General features: G+C 44.9%; 2 protein-coding genes across 2 annotated transcripts; one reads left to right on the forward strand and one right to left on the reverse strand.

Annotated features, from left to right (window-relative positions):
* The first annotated feature begins 813 nt into the window (after positions 1-813).
* On the forward strand, positions 814-17,130 carry cyp2y3 (cytochrome P450, family 2, subfamily Y, polypeptide 3). The gene is made up of 9 exons (XM_080771703.1): positions 814-1,091; positions 3,000-3,162; positions 3,934-4,083; positions 6,039-6,199; positions 8,150-8,326; positions 12,748-12,889; positions 13,347-13,534; positions 14,730-14,871; positions 16,931-17,130. Exons 1-9 carry the CDS (start codon positions 918-920, stop codon positions 17,125-17,127), a joined length of 1,494 nt encoding a protein of 497 aa, XP_080627829.1. The 5' UTR covers positions 814-917; the 3' UTR covers positions 17,128-17,130.
* On the reverse strand, positions 9,568-11,331 carry LOC308321220 (CXXC-type zinc finger protein 1-like; the record flags this gene model as incomplete). The annotated part of the gene is made up of 1 exon (XM_080772059.1): positions 9,568-11,331. One exon carries the CDS (start codon positions 11,329-11,331, stop codon positions 9,568-9,570), a length of 1,764 nt encoding a protein of 587 aa, XP_080628185.1.
* Positions 17,131-17,420: the final 290 nt, after the last annotated feature.

A 17,420-nucleotide genomic window follows, 5' to 3' on the forward strand; every position in this document is an offset into this window, starting at 1 on the left:
AACTCTGTGATCATCAGACATCATCATGATATGTGATTTTATTCACGTTCTGATTTTGGTTTGCACCCTAAAAAGCATTAAATACAAAAAATTTAAATCATAATTGTGTGAAGTGAGGAGCTCTCTTATCGTCATACATCATCATACATCACATTCTTTGCTCAGCCAATCTCAAATTCTGTACAAAACACACAAAGCTGGCCAATCAAATCATCTCAAATTTAGTACACACAAACACAAAGCTGGGCATAGGAGGGGCTCAAAAAGTATTTGGAAAATTATGTCAATGAAAGGTTCAATTTGAAAGTGTCAACACGTGAAGCTATACGGTCAAATTGAATCAATTCAAGCTCAATTTATATACAGGTACACTCATTTCCAACCGAAAGCAAGTGTATCCAATAAGCATTTGTCTTTTTGGCAATGCAATAGGTAGAAAATATTATGCAAATTAACATGTGAACTGGTCTCAGGAACACTCCTCCATTCAGCCATGTGGAATTGTGGATATTTCACTTAAAAACAAGAACTGATCAATTATCAGTTAATTAATTACCAGCGGCCTTACCTCCAGAATTGTGCTATGAAATGTAAATCTACACAACCATTTAACTTTCAAATATATGTAAAGTAACACTTGGATAAAGGTGCTATATAAATCCACCATTCACAATTTTAAAAGGTTGAGAACCCACTGAGCAGTGTGAGCCCCCAGCAGGCGTGGTTTTGACGTCAGGGCAAGTTAACCTCTGACTGCATTCCAACAGGCTTGCTTATCGGCCCGGGATCTGCATAAACATGCCACTTGCAGGGTTCAGTCTGGTTCAAACAGCCAGTGGGACACACACAGCCACAGTAAGACTGCTAGAGTCAGCTCAACAACTCAACGTCTGACATTATCCAGCAAAGAGAGAGCTATGGATCATCTCTCAGGTACATTTCTGCTAGCAGGCCTGGTCTTGGCTCTGCTCTGGGTGTTTGCCGTGAAGAAGCGTAAACAGTACCACCTGCCTCCTGGACCCACGGCGCTTCCTCTCATTGGAAATCTGCATCAGCTGAACAAAGGAGCCCCATTTAGAACCCTGGCCAAGGTGAGAAGACACACAGGTCCAGTAAATCAGCACTGGGGAATGTATTAGCCAAACATTATAATATAATGTATGGCAATATTATTGTAAATGCTGTGTGTGCGCCTGTGTGTGTGTGTGTGTGTGTGTGTGTGTGTGTGCCTGTCTGTCTGTCTGTCTGTCTGTCTCTCTCTCTCTCTCTCTCTCTCTCTCTCTCTCTCTCTCTCTCTCTCTCTCTCTCTCTCTCTCTCTCTCTCCCCTTTCTCCGATCACAAACCTAGGGCACTATATATTGTGCAGCAATATTTGCAGCAACGCCCTGCTTCACATTCACACAAACCAGTGCAACCACATTCTGACAGTAGTATACTCTACTGTTGTACCGGGAACTGAACTGACCAGTACAACCAACGTTCTGACAGTATACTGTTGCACTGGGAACTGAACTGACCAGTACAACCAACGTTCTCACAGTACTGTTGTACTGGGAACTGAACTGACCAGTACAACCAACGTTCTGACAGTATACTGTTGTACTGGGAACTGAACTGACCAGTACAACCAACGTTCTGACAGTATACTGTTGTACTGGGAACTGAACTGACCAGTACAACCAACGTTCTGACAGTATACTGTTGCACTGGGAACTGAACTGACCAGTACAACCAACGTTCTGACAGTATACTGTTGCACTGGGAACTGAACTGACCAGTACAACCAACGTTCTGACAGTATACTGTTGCACTGGGAACTGAACTGACCAGTACAACCAACGTTCTGACAGTATACTGTTGTACTGGGAACTGAACTGACCAGTACAACCAACGTTCTGACAGTATACTGTTGCACTGGGAACTGAACTGACCAGTACAACCAACGTTCTTCTGACAGTATACTGTTGCACTGGGAACTGACCAGTACAACCACATTTTGACAGTATACTGTCGTACTGGGAACTGACCAGTACAACAACGCTCTTACAGTACATTACATACATTGACTTCCCCACCAATTTGTTATGCGAGTACAGGGAATCGAACCGAGACATCCTTCAGGACACCACTGCCCTCATCAGATTACTGTAATGAGGAAACCGTGCAAGACACCAACCTGCTCATCAGGAGCTGTTCAGTGTCTTGCTCAAGGATACTTTGACTCCAAGGGGAGGCAAGAATCCAACCCGGGACCTTCCGATCCCCAAACGGCTGCTGTACCTCCCGAGCCACTGCCGCCAAATGCTTTTATTTGAGTACAGTTTTTAGCTATACTCTACCCAGTACCCACCTTTTCATTTCCACTTGCCACGGCACGCGTCGCAACGTGACGATATCAGTCTGTTGCACACTTTTACTGTTTAGTTTAGTGATGTCCTAGTGTTTCCTGTTTTCCCTAGTTGTGTTTGCCTGTCTTGTCTTACCTCCTTGTGATTACTAGTTTTCTCCACCTGTGTCCTGTTAGTCTCCTAGCCAATCCCAGTGTTGATTGTTTGTTCTGTTCACCTGTGTATTGTGATCCCTGTGTCTACTTAAACCCTCAGTCCCTTATGTTCCCTGCTTGATTATAGATGTTGTTATGGTGTTCTGTAAGTAGTGTTTCCAGTCCTGTGTATTCTATGTTATCCTGAGTTTTGGGTGAATAAATCCCTCTGCATTTGACCTCCTGCCTTTGACCAGTCTGTTCTGCATTTTGGGTCCTACTTCTGAGTCGCACCGTGACACGTTGTGAGCTTGTAGATCTGCTATTTTTACTGAATGTTTGCCCACAGAATTGGGATGCTGTAATGTCACGCTATAGTTCATGTGGTTAGGAAGTTACTTTACGTGTGTGTGTGTGTGTGTGTGTGTGTGTGTGTGTGTGTGTGTGTGTGTGTGTGTGTGTGTGTGTGTGTGTGTGTGTGTGTGTGTGTGTGTGTGTGTGTGTGTGTGTGTGCAGCTCAGTGAGACCTACGGGCCGGTGATGACGGTGTACCTGGGCCCCAGGCGGGCGGTGGTCCTGGTGGGATACGACGCTGTGAAAGAGGCCCTGGTGGATCAGGCTGATGACTTTGCAGGCCGGGGCACAATGCCCTTCATGGTCAGAGCTACCAGGGGATATGGTAGGTGGGAATGGCACATACAGTATAGCCTATACTGGCATTGCGGTTTAGGCAGTATATCGGCAGCTTTTCCGATACTGGTACCAGTATTGAAACAATTCTAATACAATGAAGGTAGTTAGGTAAAGTTACCTTAGGTTGTGGCAAATCTGGGAAAACATTGCTTACCGCTAGCTTTCTTCACAGATGTGTTCATAAAGGTGTCTACTAAATTTGTTCCAACCCAACTCCCTTGGGAAACTTTGTGACAGCTGCTGAAAGTTGGGGTACCATTATCAACCAATATAAGGCAAAAATACCAAATTTCCTTATACTTTAAGTAGCATGTGACATGGGGGGTTTTCATGATGCTGAATCCATTGCAAAAAACACTCCTTTGCCTAAAAATGCCCATAGCCGTTCATCACAAATGTGATGAGGTCAGCACATTTGGGCTATGGCCGAATTTAGCCCAAGGAGTATTTCCGTGCAAAACTAATGCTTGGAATGGATTCAGCATCATGAAAATTCCCTAGTTTGACATGTCACATGCTACTTAAAGTATAAGGAAATTTGGAATTTTTGCCTTATATTGGTTGATAATGGTACCCCAACTTTCAGCAGCTGTCACAAAGTTTCCCAAGGGAGTTGGGTTGGAACAACATTTTCTGTGATAGTAGACACCTTTATGAACACATCTGTGAAGAAAGCTAGTGGTAAGCATTTATTTCCCAGATTTGCCACAACTTAAGGTAACTTTACCTAACTAAGGATCTTTATTGTTCGTGTCAGGCTTGGCCATCAGCAACGGAGATCGCCACCGTCAGCTCCGCCGCTTCACCCTCACCACGCTCAGAGACTTTGGGATGGGACGGAAAGGCATGGAGCAGTGGATCCAGGAGGAGAGCAGACACCTCACGGCACGCATAGCGGACACGGAAGGTTTGTTGAAACGCCTCACAGAATGCGTAGAGGACACTGAAGGTTTGTACACTAAAGCAAGTAGCAAGTGTATAAAAAAGAAAGGGTCGCAGAAAGTAACTTGGCATCTGGCTGGATGATAAATTGTCATTTAAATTCCACATTGAAAATCTTGTCACCAAACTGAAACAAAGCATGTTTTCCGGCATCCTGTAAAAAAAAAGACAATCATTGAAGCCACATTTCTCTCTGTTCTGGACTATGGGGACATTATTTACAGGATTGCCACTCCTTCCATTTTAAAGCACCTCGATACGGTTTACGGATACGGTTTTTCTGCCCTAAGATGGGTCACTGCCTGGTGACAGCTATGGGTACCCATCATTGTACACTGTATGGGAACACAGGCTTGCCCTCTCTGTCTGAGAGACAGGACAAGCACTGTTTTTTATTGTCTGTCTGCCTGTGTCTGAAGAGTGGACTGGTTAAGTGTGGGGTTGCCATGGCAATCAATTGGCTGAGGCAGAGGCTGGAAATTGCACAGGTGAGGGGATTTATTAGGCTGTGTGGTGTGGAACGCGTGTGTCAGAATTTGAAGTCGGTGGGGTGAACGGTTCTTGAGTTACGTGCATTACAAACACACAGACACACACACACACACACACACACACGCGCGCGCACACACACACACACACACACACACACACACACACACAGCCAGACACACAGAGACGTGGCGCATTTATTCGCGGATATTGTTGATTTTGTATTGCGTAAACACAAGCATTGTGTAAAGACAAAAGTGAGGACGCAAATTGTGATTTGCTAGAATGAGGTGATGTATGATGATATGAGTGCCCCTCACTTCACACGGGTGTGATGTGTGCTAGAACTGTGGAGGCCCCTTAGGAAAACGTGGGTGTATGAAGTCTCCTCTTCCTAGTACAGCAGATGAAATGGTTGAAGGAGAGTGCATAATGAGCTCGCTCTCTCTCTCTCTCTTTAGTCATCCAGGAAGAAGTCATTTCCACTCCTCTTTTGCTCTGCATCCTTTATTGCATCTTGTTGATTCTTGGTCTGTAGTTGTTGAGGTCTCTTCTGAAGGTGATCTCCAGCTGACCGAGGAACTTATTTGGCTTGCACTTGTCATCCTTGACAATGGCAATCCTAGTGTCTTTTCTGACATCTTCTTGCCTGCTTGTTGTCAGGTTGTGGGTAGAGCAGAAATATCTCCTCTCTAGTAGCCTACTTGATACAGTCCCTTTAGGATGTATGCCCACCTGCCCTATAACGTTCATTTGGCGTTTTCTTATTGCGGGGAAATGTGCTCTCTACAGGGACCACCGCCTGGAGGACGTACTTCTTGAAATGAAATTGCGCGACTGAACTCATGGTTGCTCTGATCGGGGTGAGACCTTGCCCAAAATTGGAGTCGTATTATGTCATTGATATGTCATAGACGACTGACTGATGTCATGGATAACTGACTGATGTCATAGATGACTGATTGATCTCATGGATAACTGACTGATGTCATGGATAACTGACTGATGTCATAGACGACTGACTGATGTCATGGATAACTGACTGATGTCATAGACGACTGACTGATGTCATGGATAACTGACTGATGTCATAGACGACTGACTGATGTCATGGACAGGATAACTGACTGATGTCATGGATAACTGACGTCCCACAGGCTGCCCAAATGAAGTCCCAAATCCACTTTGGAGCCACAGTGTTCCCATGTGGTTCCAGAGATTTATTTTCCACATAGTCCCTTTATAGAGCTAGAGTTTGAATGGACAGGTTATCAGTCAAAAGGGGAGACATCGAAGAGGAAGGACGGGTGTGGGGAGGGATCATGCTCCTTGTGAGGACGGACCAAATTGTTCATTATTAATGGGTCGAACAGGAATAGGTTGATGTCAGATGGTTGCATCATGTGTTGCGTGTTTCTCCCTGAAACGCAGGCAAGCCCTTTGATCCCACGTTCTTCCTGAGCTGCACGGTGTCCAACGTGATCTGCTGCCTGGTGTTCGGCCAGCGCTTCACCTACGACGACGATCGCTTCCTCCACATGTTGACCCTCATCCAAAACATGGTCACGTTCTTCAGCAGCCCCGTGGCACAGGTGAGACCGTGATGGGCAAGCATTCTGACATACAGTACATATAGGGGGCTCTCTCTCTCTCTCTCTCTCTCTCTCTCTCTCTCACACACACACACACACAAAACATTCATTTATTGCAGATTTGCAGTTTGTCCAGCTGTGGACATAAGTTGTTTTATTACAATTAAATTGTATAGGCCTAACCTTTTTATCCTCCAAAACAATGAAGGTTATTATTATTATTATTATTTATCTTTGAGACAAATAAATACGTCCAATCCATGTGTCCTAATTTAAAACCTTTATTAAGTCTCCGCCATATATGACGGCTGCCAATTATAGCAGAGACACCACAATACGCCTTTTTGCCTCCTTTTTGGGCATCCCAAGTTGTTGGAACCCTCTAACAACCAGTCTGTGTGTACTGTATGCCCTAGGCTGCCGAATATAAAGACCTATAGCCCAGCTCTGAGATGTTATGTAGAAGTGGTTGGTATTTTATGACCTTGGTCATAAAGGCTTCCTCTAGGCTGTAGGCTATGGTGCAGGCTATCAGACACTTCTCTGGACTCTTCATCAACCACAACGCACGCACGCGCGCACGCGCGCACACACACACACACACACACACACAAAACCATGAAAAGCACTAAATCTTGAATTTCCCCTAAAGTCAGAAAAGTACCATTCAACCTTTAAAAGTAAAAAATCACACCCGTGTGAAGTGAGGGGCGCCCTTATCATCGTACATCATCATGACGTAATATGTCAGACACATATGACGTAAATTCTCCATTCATTGTGAATGGGAATTTACTACTTTGTGTAGGCCGAAAATAGCCGATTTGCATGTCTACATATGACTCCATTCATTGTCAATGGCTTGTGTTAGAACAAACATCCACACTAGCTGAATATAGCAGGGGCTAGCGCCCCTCAAAAAATCACACCTGTGTGAAGTGAGGGGCACTCTTATCATTGTACATCATCATGATGTAAAATACACACTATGCCTATTTGCTCAGACACTATGACGACTATGTAAAATTAATTGTCAATGGGAATTTAATGTTTGTTTAAGACGAAGTTTGTGGACGGTAACCAAAAGCTGGATGTACATCATTATACATCACATTCCGTGGCAATCACTTTTGGTGTCTTCATTTTTATGCCCTCACTTTTATCTTCAATATCTACTTTTCTCAGCCAATCAAATCATCGCTATGGGGTGATCAGCCAATTAGCCGAATGTTTGTGTTCACACAAACCCATGAAAGCTGGGCATAGGAGGGGCTAGCACCCCTCAACAAGAAAATGCATTTCCAGGTTAGAATACCAATTGTATCCAATTCGGAGAGACATGATAAATTTTGCTTTTGAGGGGTGTTAGTTCCCCTTTGCACACCTTTGTGTGTTTGTAGCACGGAATGTGATTTGATTGGCTGATGTATGATGATGTATGACGATAAGAGCGCCCCCTCACTTCACACAAGTGTGATTATTTTATTATGAATACATGATTGGTCTGTATTGAGTCTGGACAACAAAAACGGACAGACGGACAGACAGACAGACAGACAGACAGACAGACAGACAGACAGACAGACACTAAGACCACGTATAAAGTATTTTTTGTGAGTCGGATTTGAACCAAATCATTTTGGTGGTTTGAGATGTGATTCAAATCTGCTTTCTAAACATGTCTCTGTCTGGACACTATGACACTGAAAACTGTTTTAGATTCATTGAATGATGAGTTCGCTCAGTCAAATGAACTACAAAACAGTTTTCATCAAGGATGTCTGATTGTAGTTTCAACAGCAACCAATAGGATAATGGTTGAATACAAAAAAAACTGGTTGTGATCACTGGCAAACAGTCTGGACAGTCCAGTCTTAAAAGTTTAGAATCAAATGGGATCTGCCTACCATCGAAACAAAGCCCAAGTTATCCTCTGGTCATCTCTTGCAGATGTACAACGTCCTTCCTTGGCTCATTGAACGTTTGCCAGGCCCACACCAATCAGCTTTTGCCAACATCGAAGAGCTGAGAGAGTTCATCATTGAGAAGATTAAAGACCACAAGGAGACCATGGATCCAGACTTACCTCGTGATTACATCGACTGCTTCCTCAACAGGGTCCAGAAGGTATTTTATCTCTATTTTCAACCGGTGGTCCGGGGACCACCAGTGCTCCTTGAGGGACTTCCGGGTTCCCCAGCTAAATGATGGAGTTGGTAACAAAATGGACCATTATAGTTATAGATCTTTAACTCTTGAGAGTGTAAAATGGAACCAAATGTGGTTTCATTTTACGCTCTCAAGAGTTAAATTATTGTTAAACATCTGTATTGCATCATTTACAAGAACACAATTAGAGAATGTAGAAGAATTGTTATTTAGATCGTTTGCCTGTTATCTCTCCTATATGTCCACATCAATACAGCATGGCATTTTGGACAAAATATTATCCAACAACAAAATATAATTTAGTTTTGGGTCTGAGAGTCTAAGGGCTCCATGTTCGTCACCGCTAAAACCCTTATCCCTAAACTTCTTTGCCTTTTTTACTATTTTGAAAAACATTTTTGAATAGTTCAACTAGCCAATCTACATTTACACGTTGTGAGCTTGTAGACTGGCCATTTTAACTATATATATATTTTTTTGCAAAATAGTAAAAAAGGCAAAGAAGTTTATGGATAAGGGGTTTAGCAGTGACGAATATGGAGCCCTAAATCTCAGCAAATAGTGGTCTCACTCTGTGGCTCAAATGCCTAATAAATAACGGGCCTTGATATGAAAAGGTTTGAAAACCACTGCGATGATGAAGTCACCTCAGGAGCCATGCTGTCATAGTCACATAAATTGCTCAGAGTAATGGAGAAACCTGTGAACATTCCCACCTCAGAAGATCGCACTTCTTTCTTCCTGTGACGTCTGCTCCTGTTCAGTCATCTCTAGTGATGGCAGGTCAATTTCCAATGAAGATGTCTTCCTGGCATTAGACAGAGGAAACTAGCAGGGCCTGTGAGGCCTTGTTGGAATGAATGTCAGAACTGTGTGTGTGTGTGTGTGTGTGTGTGTGTGTGTGTGTGTGTGTGTGTGTGTGTGTGTGTGCGCATGTGAAATATCTTCGCATGTTTTTCTTTTTTTTTCTTTCACAGGTTCCTGCAATTTGAGCAACACATTCACATAAAGCCCTGCATATTCCATCGCATAATCAAGGGTGTTCTGGAGGGTCTAGGCTTATAGACCCTAAATCTGTGATCACTAAAATGTCCTCACATGTACGATATTGATATTTGTTTGAGGGTGTCTTTTACCGTGATGTTATTCATATATTGAACTACAGCAGTACGATATTGTACTAATATTGTACTTCTTTGCTAGCCTGCATGGTAAATAAACCCTACTACCGAGGTGGGTACAAGGCTAGGGGGGACAGACGTAGGGTGTTTATCCTTGTTGCTTCGGAGATCACTGGTCAAGGGGTCATGCTGAAAGGTTTGATGCAACAGGAGAGGGAGCAGACCGCTCCTGTTTCTCATGTCAGTCTGGAGATGATGCTTCTGCACAGACAGCTCCTCCAGCTTGTACAACGCCCTGACCCGTTCCAGGTCCACCTCTGCTCTCCTCAGCTTCTCCCAGTTGTAATGCCTGCGGCACTTCCGTTTGGAGAGGCTGCAGTGGTCTCCCGTCGGCTCGAACACGCTCCGGACCAGAGGACAGCCACACACCTCGTCCACCGGGGTCTTGCAGCCTCTGGGAGAATGCTCCGGACACACTACCTCAAGCCTTTTGCAGTACGTCTTGCTGCGGGGGTCGTACGCGTCGCAGAAGAGTCTGGTCACACCTTCGATCCTTGGAGTTGGATACTTGGAGCCAAAGGAGGTCTGACACTCGTACTTAGCCCGACAGCGCTCCATATGTCTCAGTGCCACCTTTGAGTTGACGGTACGACCACAGGAAACACAGTCAACCTGCGAGTCCTCGCCGTCCTCCTTTTTACTCGCCTCCTCGTCCCATTGCACCGCCTGCTGCTTGGCCTCAGCGACGACACCCTCCAGCTCGTGAAAGCGCCGCTCCATCTCGGCGAGGCGCAGGTGGGCGATCTGTTGGTCGCGGCGGATTCGCTCCAGCCGCTTCGCACCGAGCTCCTCGGCGATACACGGGCTCTGCCGCCACTGCTGGATACGCTGTGGCAGGAACTGGCAGATCCGATTGGCGGCTAACTTCATGCCGCAGTCCTCAGAGCAGTATTTAGAGTCGAGACGTGCCGCCACAACACAGCCTGGCCCCAGGCACTGTCGTGACTCCTTCTCCTTCTTCTTCACCGTGACTGCGTTGGCATTGTGCCGGACTTCATCTCTGTGTTTTCGCTTCGGTCCGTGGCGTCGAGACTCCTTTTCCTTGTTAAACTTTTTGCCTCGTCTTTTGATGTGCTTCACCTCGGGACTGAGTGGAAGACCGCCGTCCTCATCGCTGAACCAGGGTGCACTGTTGTCGTCATGTCCCCCCAATGCCTTATACTTCTGATGGAGCTGCGCCTCATTGTCGTAGTCGTCTGAACAGTGCAGATGCCTGTGAGAGGAACTCTCCGTCAGCCTCTCTTGCAAAGCAAACTCCTCCTCGTCTTTCACACGCAACACGTTCCTGCCTCTAACCTCACACTGTCTGAACTGACACGTCCCTCTTATTTTGTTCAGGCCACCACACTTCTTGGTGTCCTTGCAGAAGTCACACTGGGCACAGTCTTCGGTCCTCCTGCATGGCTCACATTCCCCACACGGGAAGACAGAGTGTTTTGCTTTTGATCCGTGGCGCATCTGAACCTTACATTCGGCAGTACTTGGATTACTGCATTTTTCAAATCCGTCCAAATCGGTGACCTTCTCTGAGGTTTTCGTTGAGTGACGCTTTACCTCCAGTGAAAGATTCTTATCTCTACACCCCACGCAGTACCACTCGCTGATCGCCGTGGCCATTCTCTCAGTGATATTCATACAGTGCCCGTGGAACAGTTCAGTGCACTTATTACACCCAATCATGAAGCTGTTGATATCCCGTTTCCGGCAGATACAGTAAAGTGGTGCGTTCCCCCCCTCTATTCTACTGCCTTCGGGCTCGGTCATAGGGTCCATGTTAGACATTCTGAGATTGCTGTGGTCCTCGGGTACATTTTCTATTATTACTGTAAGACATTCTTGCTATTTTACATTGACACGCTGACTTTGTCTTTCTATATCGTGGCCCGATCTGCAGTAGGCAACTGTCTGCAAGAGGGTATAGGTCTGTATCGGTCGAGGGCTTTGCGAGATTAACTCCGGAGCTTAAAGCGATATATCTACGTAACTAACCTAAGTCTGACATCACAAACTATATATTTAGGCGTATATTTAGCTCTGTATATGGAGAGACATCTATTGTATGCAAAACTCCATATATGGATTTAGCTGATTCATCCAGCCAAGCACTATGTAAAGGGTGGTCATCACTCCTTTGAGTTAGACGCAATCAGCGTTCCCTTGAATTAATCAATTCCTCTCTAGGACTAGAACCACCAACCAGCTCCCACCAGGAGAGAGTCCAGCAGATTCTGTAGGATATTTGGCCTTACAACCCAATTATCTCTGCATTGCACATTAGATCTTTAGATCCTCATTCTTAATTTAATTAGCAGGGTTGAAATCTTGGTTAAGTTCTTATCCGACAACGCTGTGGCTTGTCCTATACTTTGACAACCAGTCAAACTTTCCTTTTAGTGGCATTTCATAGACTACTCAATTGTAAAATGGGATGTGCACCTGGGATGTATCCTCATTCCTCAGTGATGTATCCTAAGGTCATCGGGGGTTTTGGGTCTCCCAACATCATACCCCTCACTCAGGTGACCCAGCCCAGATCAAGTACCGACATACATCCCAGTAGCTACCCTCGATCAGTCCCATTAGGGAAAAACCAGGGCCACACAATCCGTTCCTCCTGAACTACTCTGCCGGGACTGGGAGGTACCATTCTGGCGTGTGGAAGGACTATAGGCTCTGTGGGTTGACTCAAGGTTAAGCACAAACTCTCTGAATACAAATGAACGTAACTAGCTTGTAGCATTCAAATTGTTTGGTGCCGACGATGAGGTTATAGTAAAAGGTCATGGTTTATACATGATTATACTGCAACATAAAATAGAAATACTGGTAATGAGTAGAATGCATATGATAATCAGAAAATAATATATGTAATTGTGGAAAAGAATAACATGTGAGGCTAAAAATATATATAAATGGGGAAAGGCAGTCTCTGTCTTTACCACATAAGCCTACAGTACAAGTAGACTTTCACTCTTGTTTTTCACTGCAGAAACTAATTTCAACTATCCTATATTCATATACCTGCATGGAGTAAACTTGTGATGCGACCGCAAACTGCAGCAAAACCCTCCCGTCACCATTTATCAATTTGTAACTTTGAGAGTGTCAGAGACTCGCCTAACCTCTGTGCTTGTGCTTTCTACTCAACCGTATGCCTTAAACTGTATATATGTTTACTGTACACTTTGGTGTGCTTAGGACAAGGAGCTTGAGACATCAGAGTTCCACGATGACAATCTGGTGTCTACCGTGTTAAATCTGTACCTGGCAGGAACAGAGACGACCAGCACAACAATCCGATTCACACTCAGTGTGCTCATCAAGTACCCCAACATACAGGGTAAGTGACTCAACACAAGGCCAATTATGTTTTTAGGTTTTAGGTTTTATTTATTCGCACATAAAAAGGTTAAAAACTATAATTTGAAGAATCAGAAATTAAAAGTAAACAAAAATATCAAAATATAAAAAAATACCAGTAATGCATTCAAATAGAACGTGTACGCGCATCCGTAGACTACTGTTATTAGGATCTTCTCTGGCTCTTTTTTTGAAATATAAACATTTTTATTTAGTTGGTCTGGCGAGTGCGAGCCCCGGGTTCAATCCCCACTTCCGCATAATGCTACACTAACATTATAGCCTGTGTATACATATCTATCGTGAGGTTGCAAGCAACATCCGCCACTAGACAACACATAGAAATCCTGGCAGTACGAGGTGAATTAATTCATTAATCCTGGAAGGTATTTTCAACGTGTCATTTGTTTTGTTTTTGCCTGCTTTACTTCGTTCAGAGCAAATGCAGCAGGAGATTGATGACCTGATTGGCCAAGAGAGGTGCCCAAATATGGAGGACAGGAAGTCCCTCCCCTTCACGGATGCAGTGATTCATGAGATCCAGCGGCTCGTGGATATTGTTCCCATGAACATTCCTCACTATGCATTAGAAGACATCTCCTTCAGGGGCTACACCATCCCCAAGGTATCTATAGATCACATAGATAACATCCCCAAAGTACCCCATTGTTTCTTTATCACCAGTTCTGTTATTTGAGGACTGTCTCTCCACCCTACATACAGTATGGAGGCTATAGGCAAGCTGCCTATAGCCTTGTAGGCAGGGCTGGACTGGTACAGAAATTCGGCCCGGGCATTTTCACATGAATTTGGCCCACACAATCTTTGAACGCTATAGAGTCTGGAAGTACACCTCCCAAACCTCCCAAAAGCATTTTTTTATTTAAAACATATTTCTGAATTTCCCTTTCTGCAGCAAGCTATGTAATAAAATGAATCTGCATGCTTGTGCCACCCATGAACGAAATACTTCAACAGTGCGGATGCATGCATGTATACGACTGTGAAATGCATCGAACCGCACAGTTTGATGAATTTTGACCCATAGCTTGGGGGGGGGCTGTAACCATGGTTAACCATGGTGACGGCTGTTACCATGGTGACGATAAGTCCCATACCCTGAAGTCCTTGATATAAAAGCTCTATAATAAACGACGTCCATTTTGGGAAAGTGAAAAACAGGCGTTGTTACTTGTGCATATCGTTGCTGTCGGGAGGAAACCTGAGAGTAAAAAAACAGTGCTACTGAACACCCGGCTTTACTTCTGTGTGTTGGTTAAAAAAATATTGCACCAATGAAAAGTATAGTAAAAAACCTCTTAACCCATTCTGACCTGAGATCAGATTCATACGAGGTTTCCACTGGACACACACTGGTCTGATGAACCCATTCTGACCTGAGATCAGATTCTAAAAATGTCACAGTCGTTCTTCGATTTTTCAAAAATAGCAGACCTACAAGCTCGTAGCGCGCCACTCGGTGGCGCGCTATGAGCTTGTAGATCTGCTATTTTTCAATAGCTAAAGCATGACATGATGCCAACACCAAAACGGGTTCCCGTTCAGAATGGGTTAAATCCATTGGACCCTCAAACAGTCTGCTAAAACAGCTACGTAACTCCACCACCTCTCATACAGGCACCTGAGTCTGTTTGACCAGAATCGAACAGAGCCTTAATTATAGCATAATCTGCAAAATATCATTTTTACTTCCTCCAGCACCTCACTATTGAGGTCCTGACCTATACCACCCCATCACATCTAGTGAAAGGGGATGTCATAACTATAAGCAATAACATGACGTCTTGTTTCCACATCAGGACACACTGATCTTCCCCATGCTGCACACTGTCCTGAGAGAGGAAGGCCAGTGGGCCACGCCCTGGTCCTTCAACCCACAGCACTTCCTGGACCACAACAGCAACTTTAAGAAGAGGGAAGCCTTCCTGCCCTTCTCTGCAGGTATACAGCACGCAATAATAATTGTTTCCGTGGGGATTTCAACGCTAAAATTTGACATTTTAGCGTTGACTAAATAGCAGATCTACAATGGCATTAGAATCGGCAGTCCTAACACCAGGCAGACCAATTGTGTTAGGTTGGAGCACCTGGCTGAGCCAGAGAGGCACTGTGGTGCAGGAATCGAACCCCATTAGTCTCTGTTGTAAACTCTGAGTACTGGACCCTCGTCTAGGTTTGACAGACAGGTAGTGTGTGTGCCGGCTGGGTGGTGTGTGTGACACTCCGGTTGAAGTATATACCTTTGGTACGGCGACAGCGCTACCTGTCTGTCAAACCAGACGAGGGTCCAGTACTTAGAGTTCACAACAGTCTCCATGGTGGCAGACAGGAACTTTACCCCTCGGCACCGAACGGACACCTACGAAATCTGCACTTCAGTGTCATTGTGTCCTCTTTGGCCCGGAGCCCGTTCAGAGTGGGATTGTTTGGGCTGCAGCCAGAGCTGATTAATTGTTATAGGATACCTCTGGTGTCATTTGGCTCGGTGCCAACCTCCGGGCACACACCAAAACCTATAATGTCCTATAGCCTACTGTACAGACAGGGATGGCTCCAGGGCTTTGCCCCCCTAAGACCCCCCCCCCCCCCTCCCCCTCTCCCACACAAACCCAAGGCCAAATGACTGACTTCAATGTAAACCAAAATTCATTAGCCCCCTCCCTCTGAATAGCCAGCCCTCCCATGGTCCCCCCAGTCACAATTTTCTGGAGCCATCAAGATCAATGTGTACAGACTTGTCCATCTCCTGTAATAAGACCTGAGGCCCATTACAAATGTTTTTTGTCTCCTAAAACCTTTTCATGTAGGCCTAAAGGAACCCCAAAATTACAGTAGCCTATATGTATTTGGCCACGGACCCAGGGATGCTGAGATTACAGAGTAAAATAATTCAGATTTAACATAAGGTGGCTATTATCACACCAATCTTTAAAGTTATTGATCTCACCGATATATCCCACAGGGCGTTCAACACCCCACAACAGGCTGACTATTACAGTGTCATCAGAGAATTTCAAGATGTACAGTAGTTGTTAGGCTGACTACTTCTACAGTCATTTGTGTAGGCAGTGAAAATACATTTTTAACTCACCCCCCCTTGTGGCACACCTGTGCTACACAATTTTGGGCTTGAGAGTACAGAATTTACCTTGACCTAACTTGAGATCTACCAGCTCAGTGGCCTTGTGGTTAGAGTGTTCGCCCTGAGACTGGGAGGTCGGGGGTTCGATCCCTGGCCGGGTCATACCAAAGTCATGTCCAAGGGGTGTACTTGTACATCAAGCTGCCTCACGCTACAGAAACAGGAGATAGGCTCCTGCCCTATGGGCCCCATGGCTTGGCAAGGCTACTTAACTTGAGATCTGTTTGTTAACATAGTAGAACCACCTAATGATGAACGGATTTACATTCATGTTGTTTAGCTTTTTTACAAGTAGCAGAAGACTGAGACTTAAGTGAATTCACGATGATTCTCTCAAAGCATTTCATAACCCCACAAGTTAAAGCAATAGGTCTATCATCTTTGTTCACAGAGGGACAAGATACTTTGTGAACAGGAATTATTAATGACTTTTTCCAGCTATCAGGAACCATGTGTTGGAAAATAGGGCACCAGGCAGCTGTAAGCTCTTCTGAGCACTTTTTTTTTAACATCAAGGCAGGCAAGCCATCAGGCCCTGTTGATTTTTTGTTGCATACCCTGCTAAAGACACTCTGGACCTGTTGAGGATAAATGAGAAGTCGATCAGAAGCATTACACGTGATAAACTCAATGTTAAAGTCCACAGACTCCTGCTCTGAGGAGTCGGTGTCATGACGGAGAAAAGAAAATCATGAAATGCATTGGCTTTAGCTAGTTCATCCAGTGTAGCAATAGGATTTCGGTTTGTGTTATCTTTTTCATATGATCCCATAAACCCTTAGTGTTCATCATGTACTGTATATGGCACATAGTCTCCTGTAGGTTTTTTATCATTGTGTTTGTCTTGTATCTCCCCAGGGAAGAGGGCATGTCCCGGAGAGGCTTTGGCACGCATGGAGCTGTTCCTGTTCATCGTGTCACTGCTGCAGCATTTCAGCTTCTCCTGCAGCGGGGGTCCAGACTCCATCGACCTCAGCCCGGAGTTCAGCAACTTTGTGAATTTGCCCCGCAAGTACCACATCATCGCCTCCCCCCGGTTAGCGCAACCGGCATAGCGCAACCGGCAATTGGCATTTCTGAAGAGTGAATTGGAAAGTAAGCTCCATAGAGGGGGGTCATCTATTGTGTAGGAGGAGGAGGAGATTGTGGAGGCGTTTGAGCGTGCGTGTGCTGAGAGAATGTGTACCAAAGCTCCATATAGGGGGTCATCTATTGTGTAGAAGGATGTGACCCCAAGCTACAACCACGTTCACCCTCACGGCTACCAGACTAGAATGTGATGTCTCTCCGAGACGAGACACAAACTGACAAAAACATGTGCATTATGGATGAACCACCTAAGACCTAA

Source organism: Protomyctophum bolini (genome assembly GCF_963924005.1).
Source record: "Protomyctophum bolini genome assembly, chromosome: 9".
Classification (NCBI taxonomy): Eukaryota; Metazoa; Chordata; class Actinopteri; order Myctophiformes; family Myctophidae; genus Protomyctophum; species Protomyctophum bolini.

What these genes read in the sequence shown, in the direction of transcription:
- cyp2y3 (XM_080771703.1), top strand. Translation starts at nt 918, where the DNA reads ATGGATCATCTCTCAGGTACATTTCTGCTAGCAGGCCTGGTCTTGGCT. An exon ending in TCAGCAGCCCCGTGGCACAG is followed by an intron (nt 6,200 to 8,149) that starts GTGAGACCGTGA and finishes CATCTCTTGCAG; the next exon opens with ATGTACAACGTCCTTCCTTG. An exon ending in TCCTCAACAGGGTCCAGAAG is followed by an intron (nt 8,327 to 12,747) that starts GTATTTTATCTC and finishes TGGTGTGCTTAG; the next exon opens with GACAAGGAGCTTGAGACATC.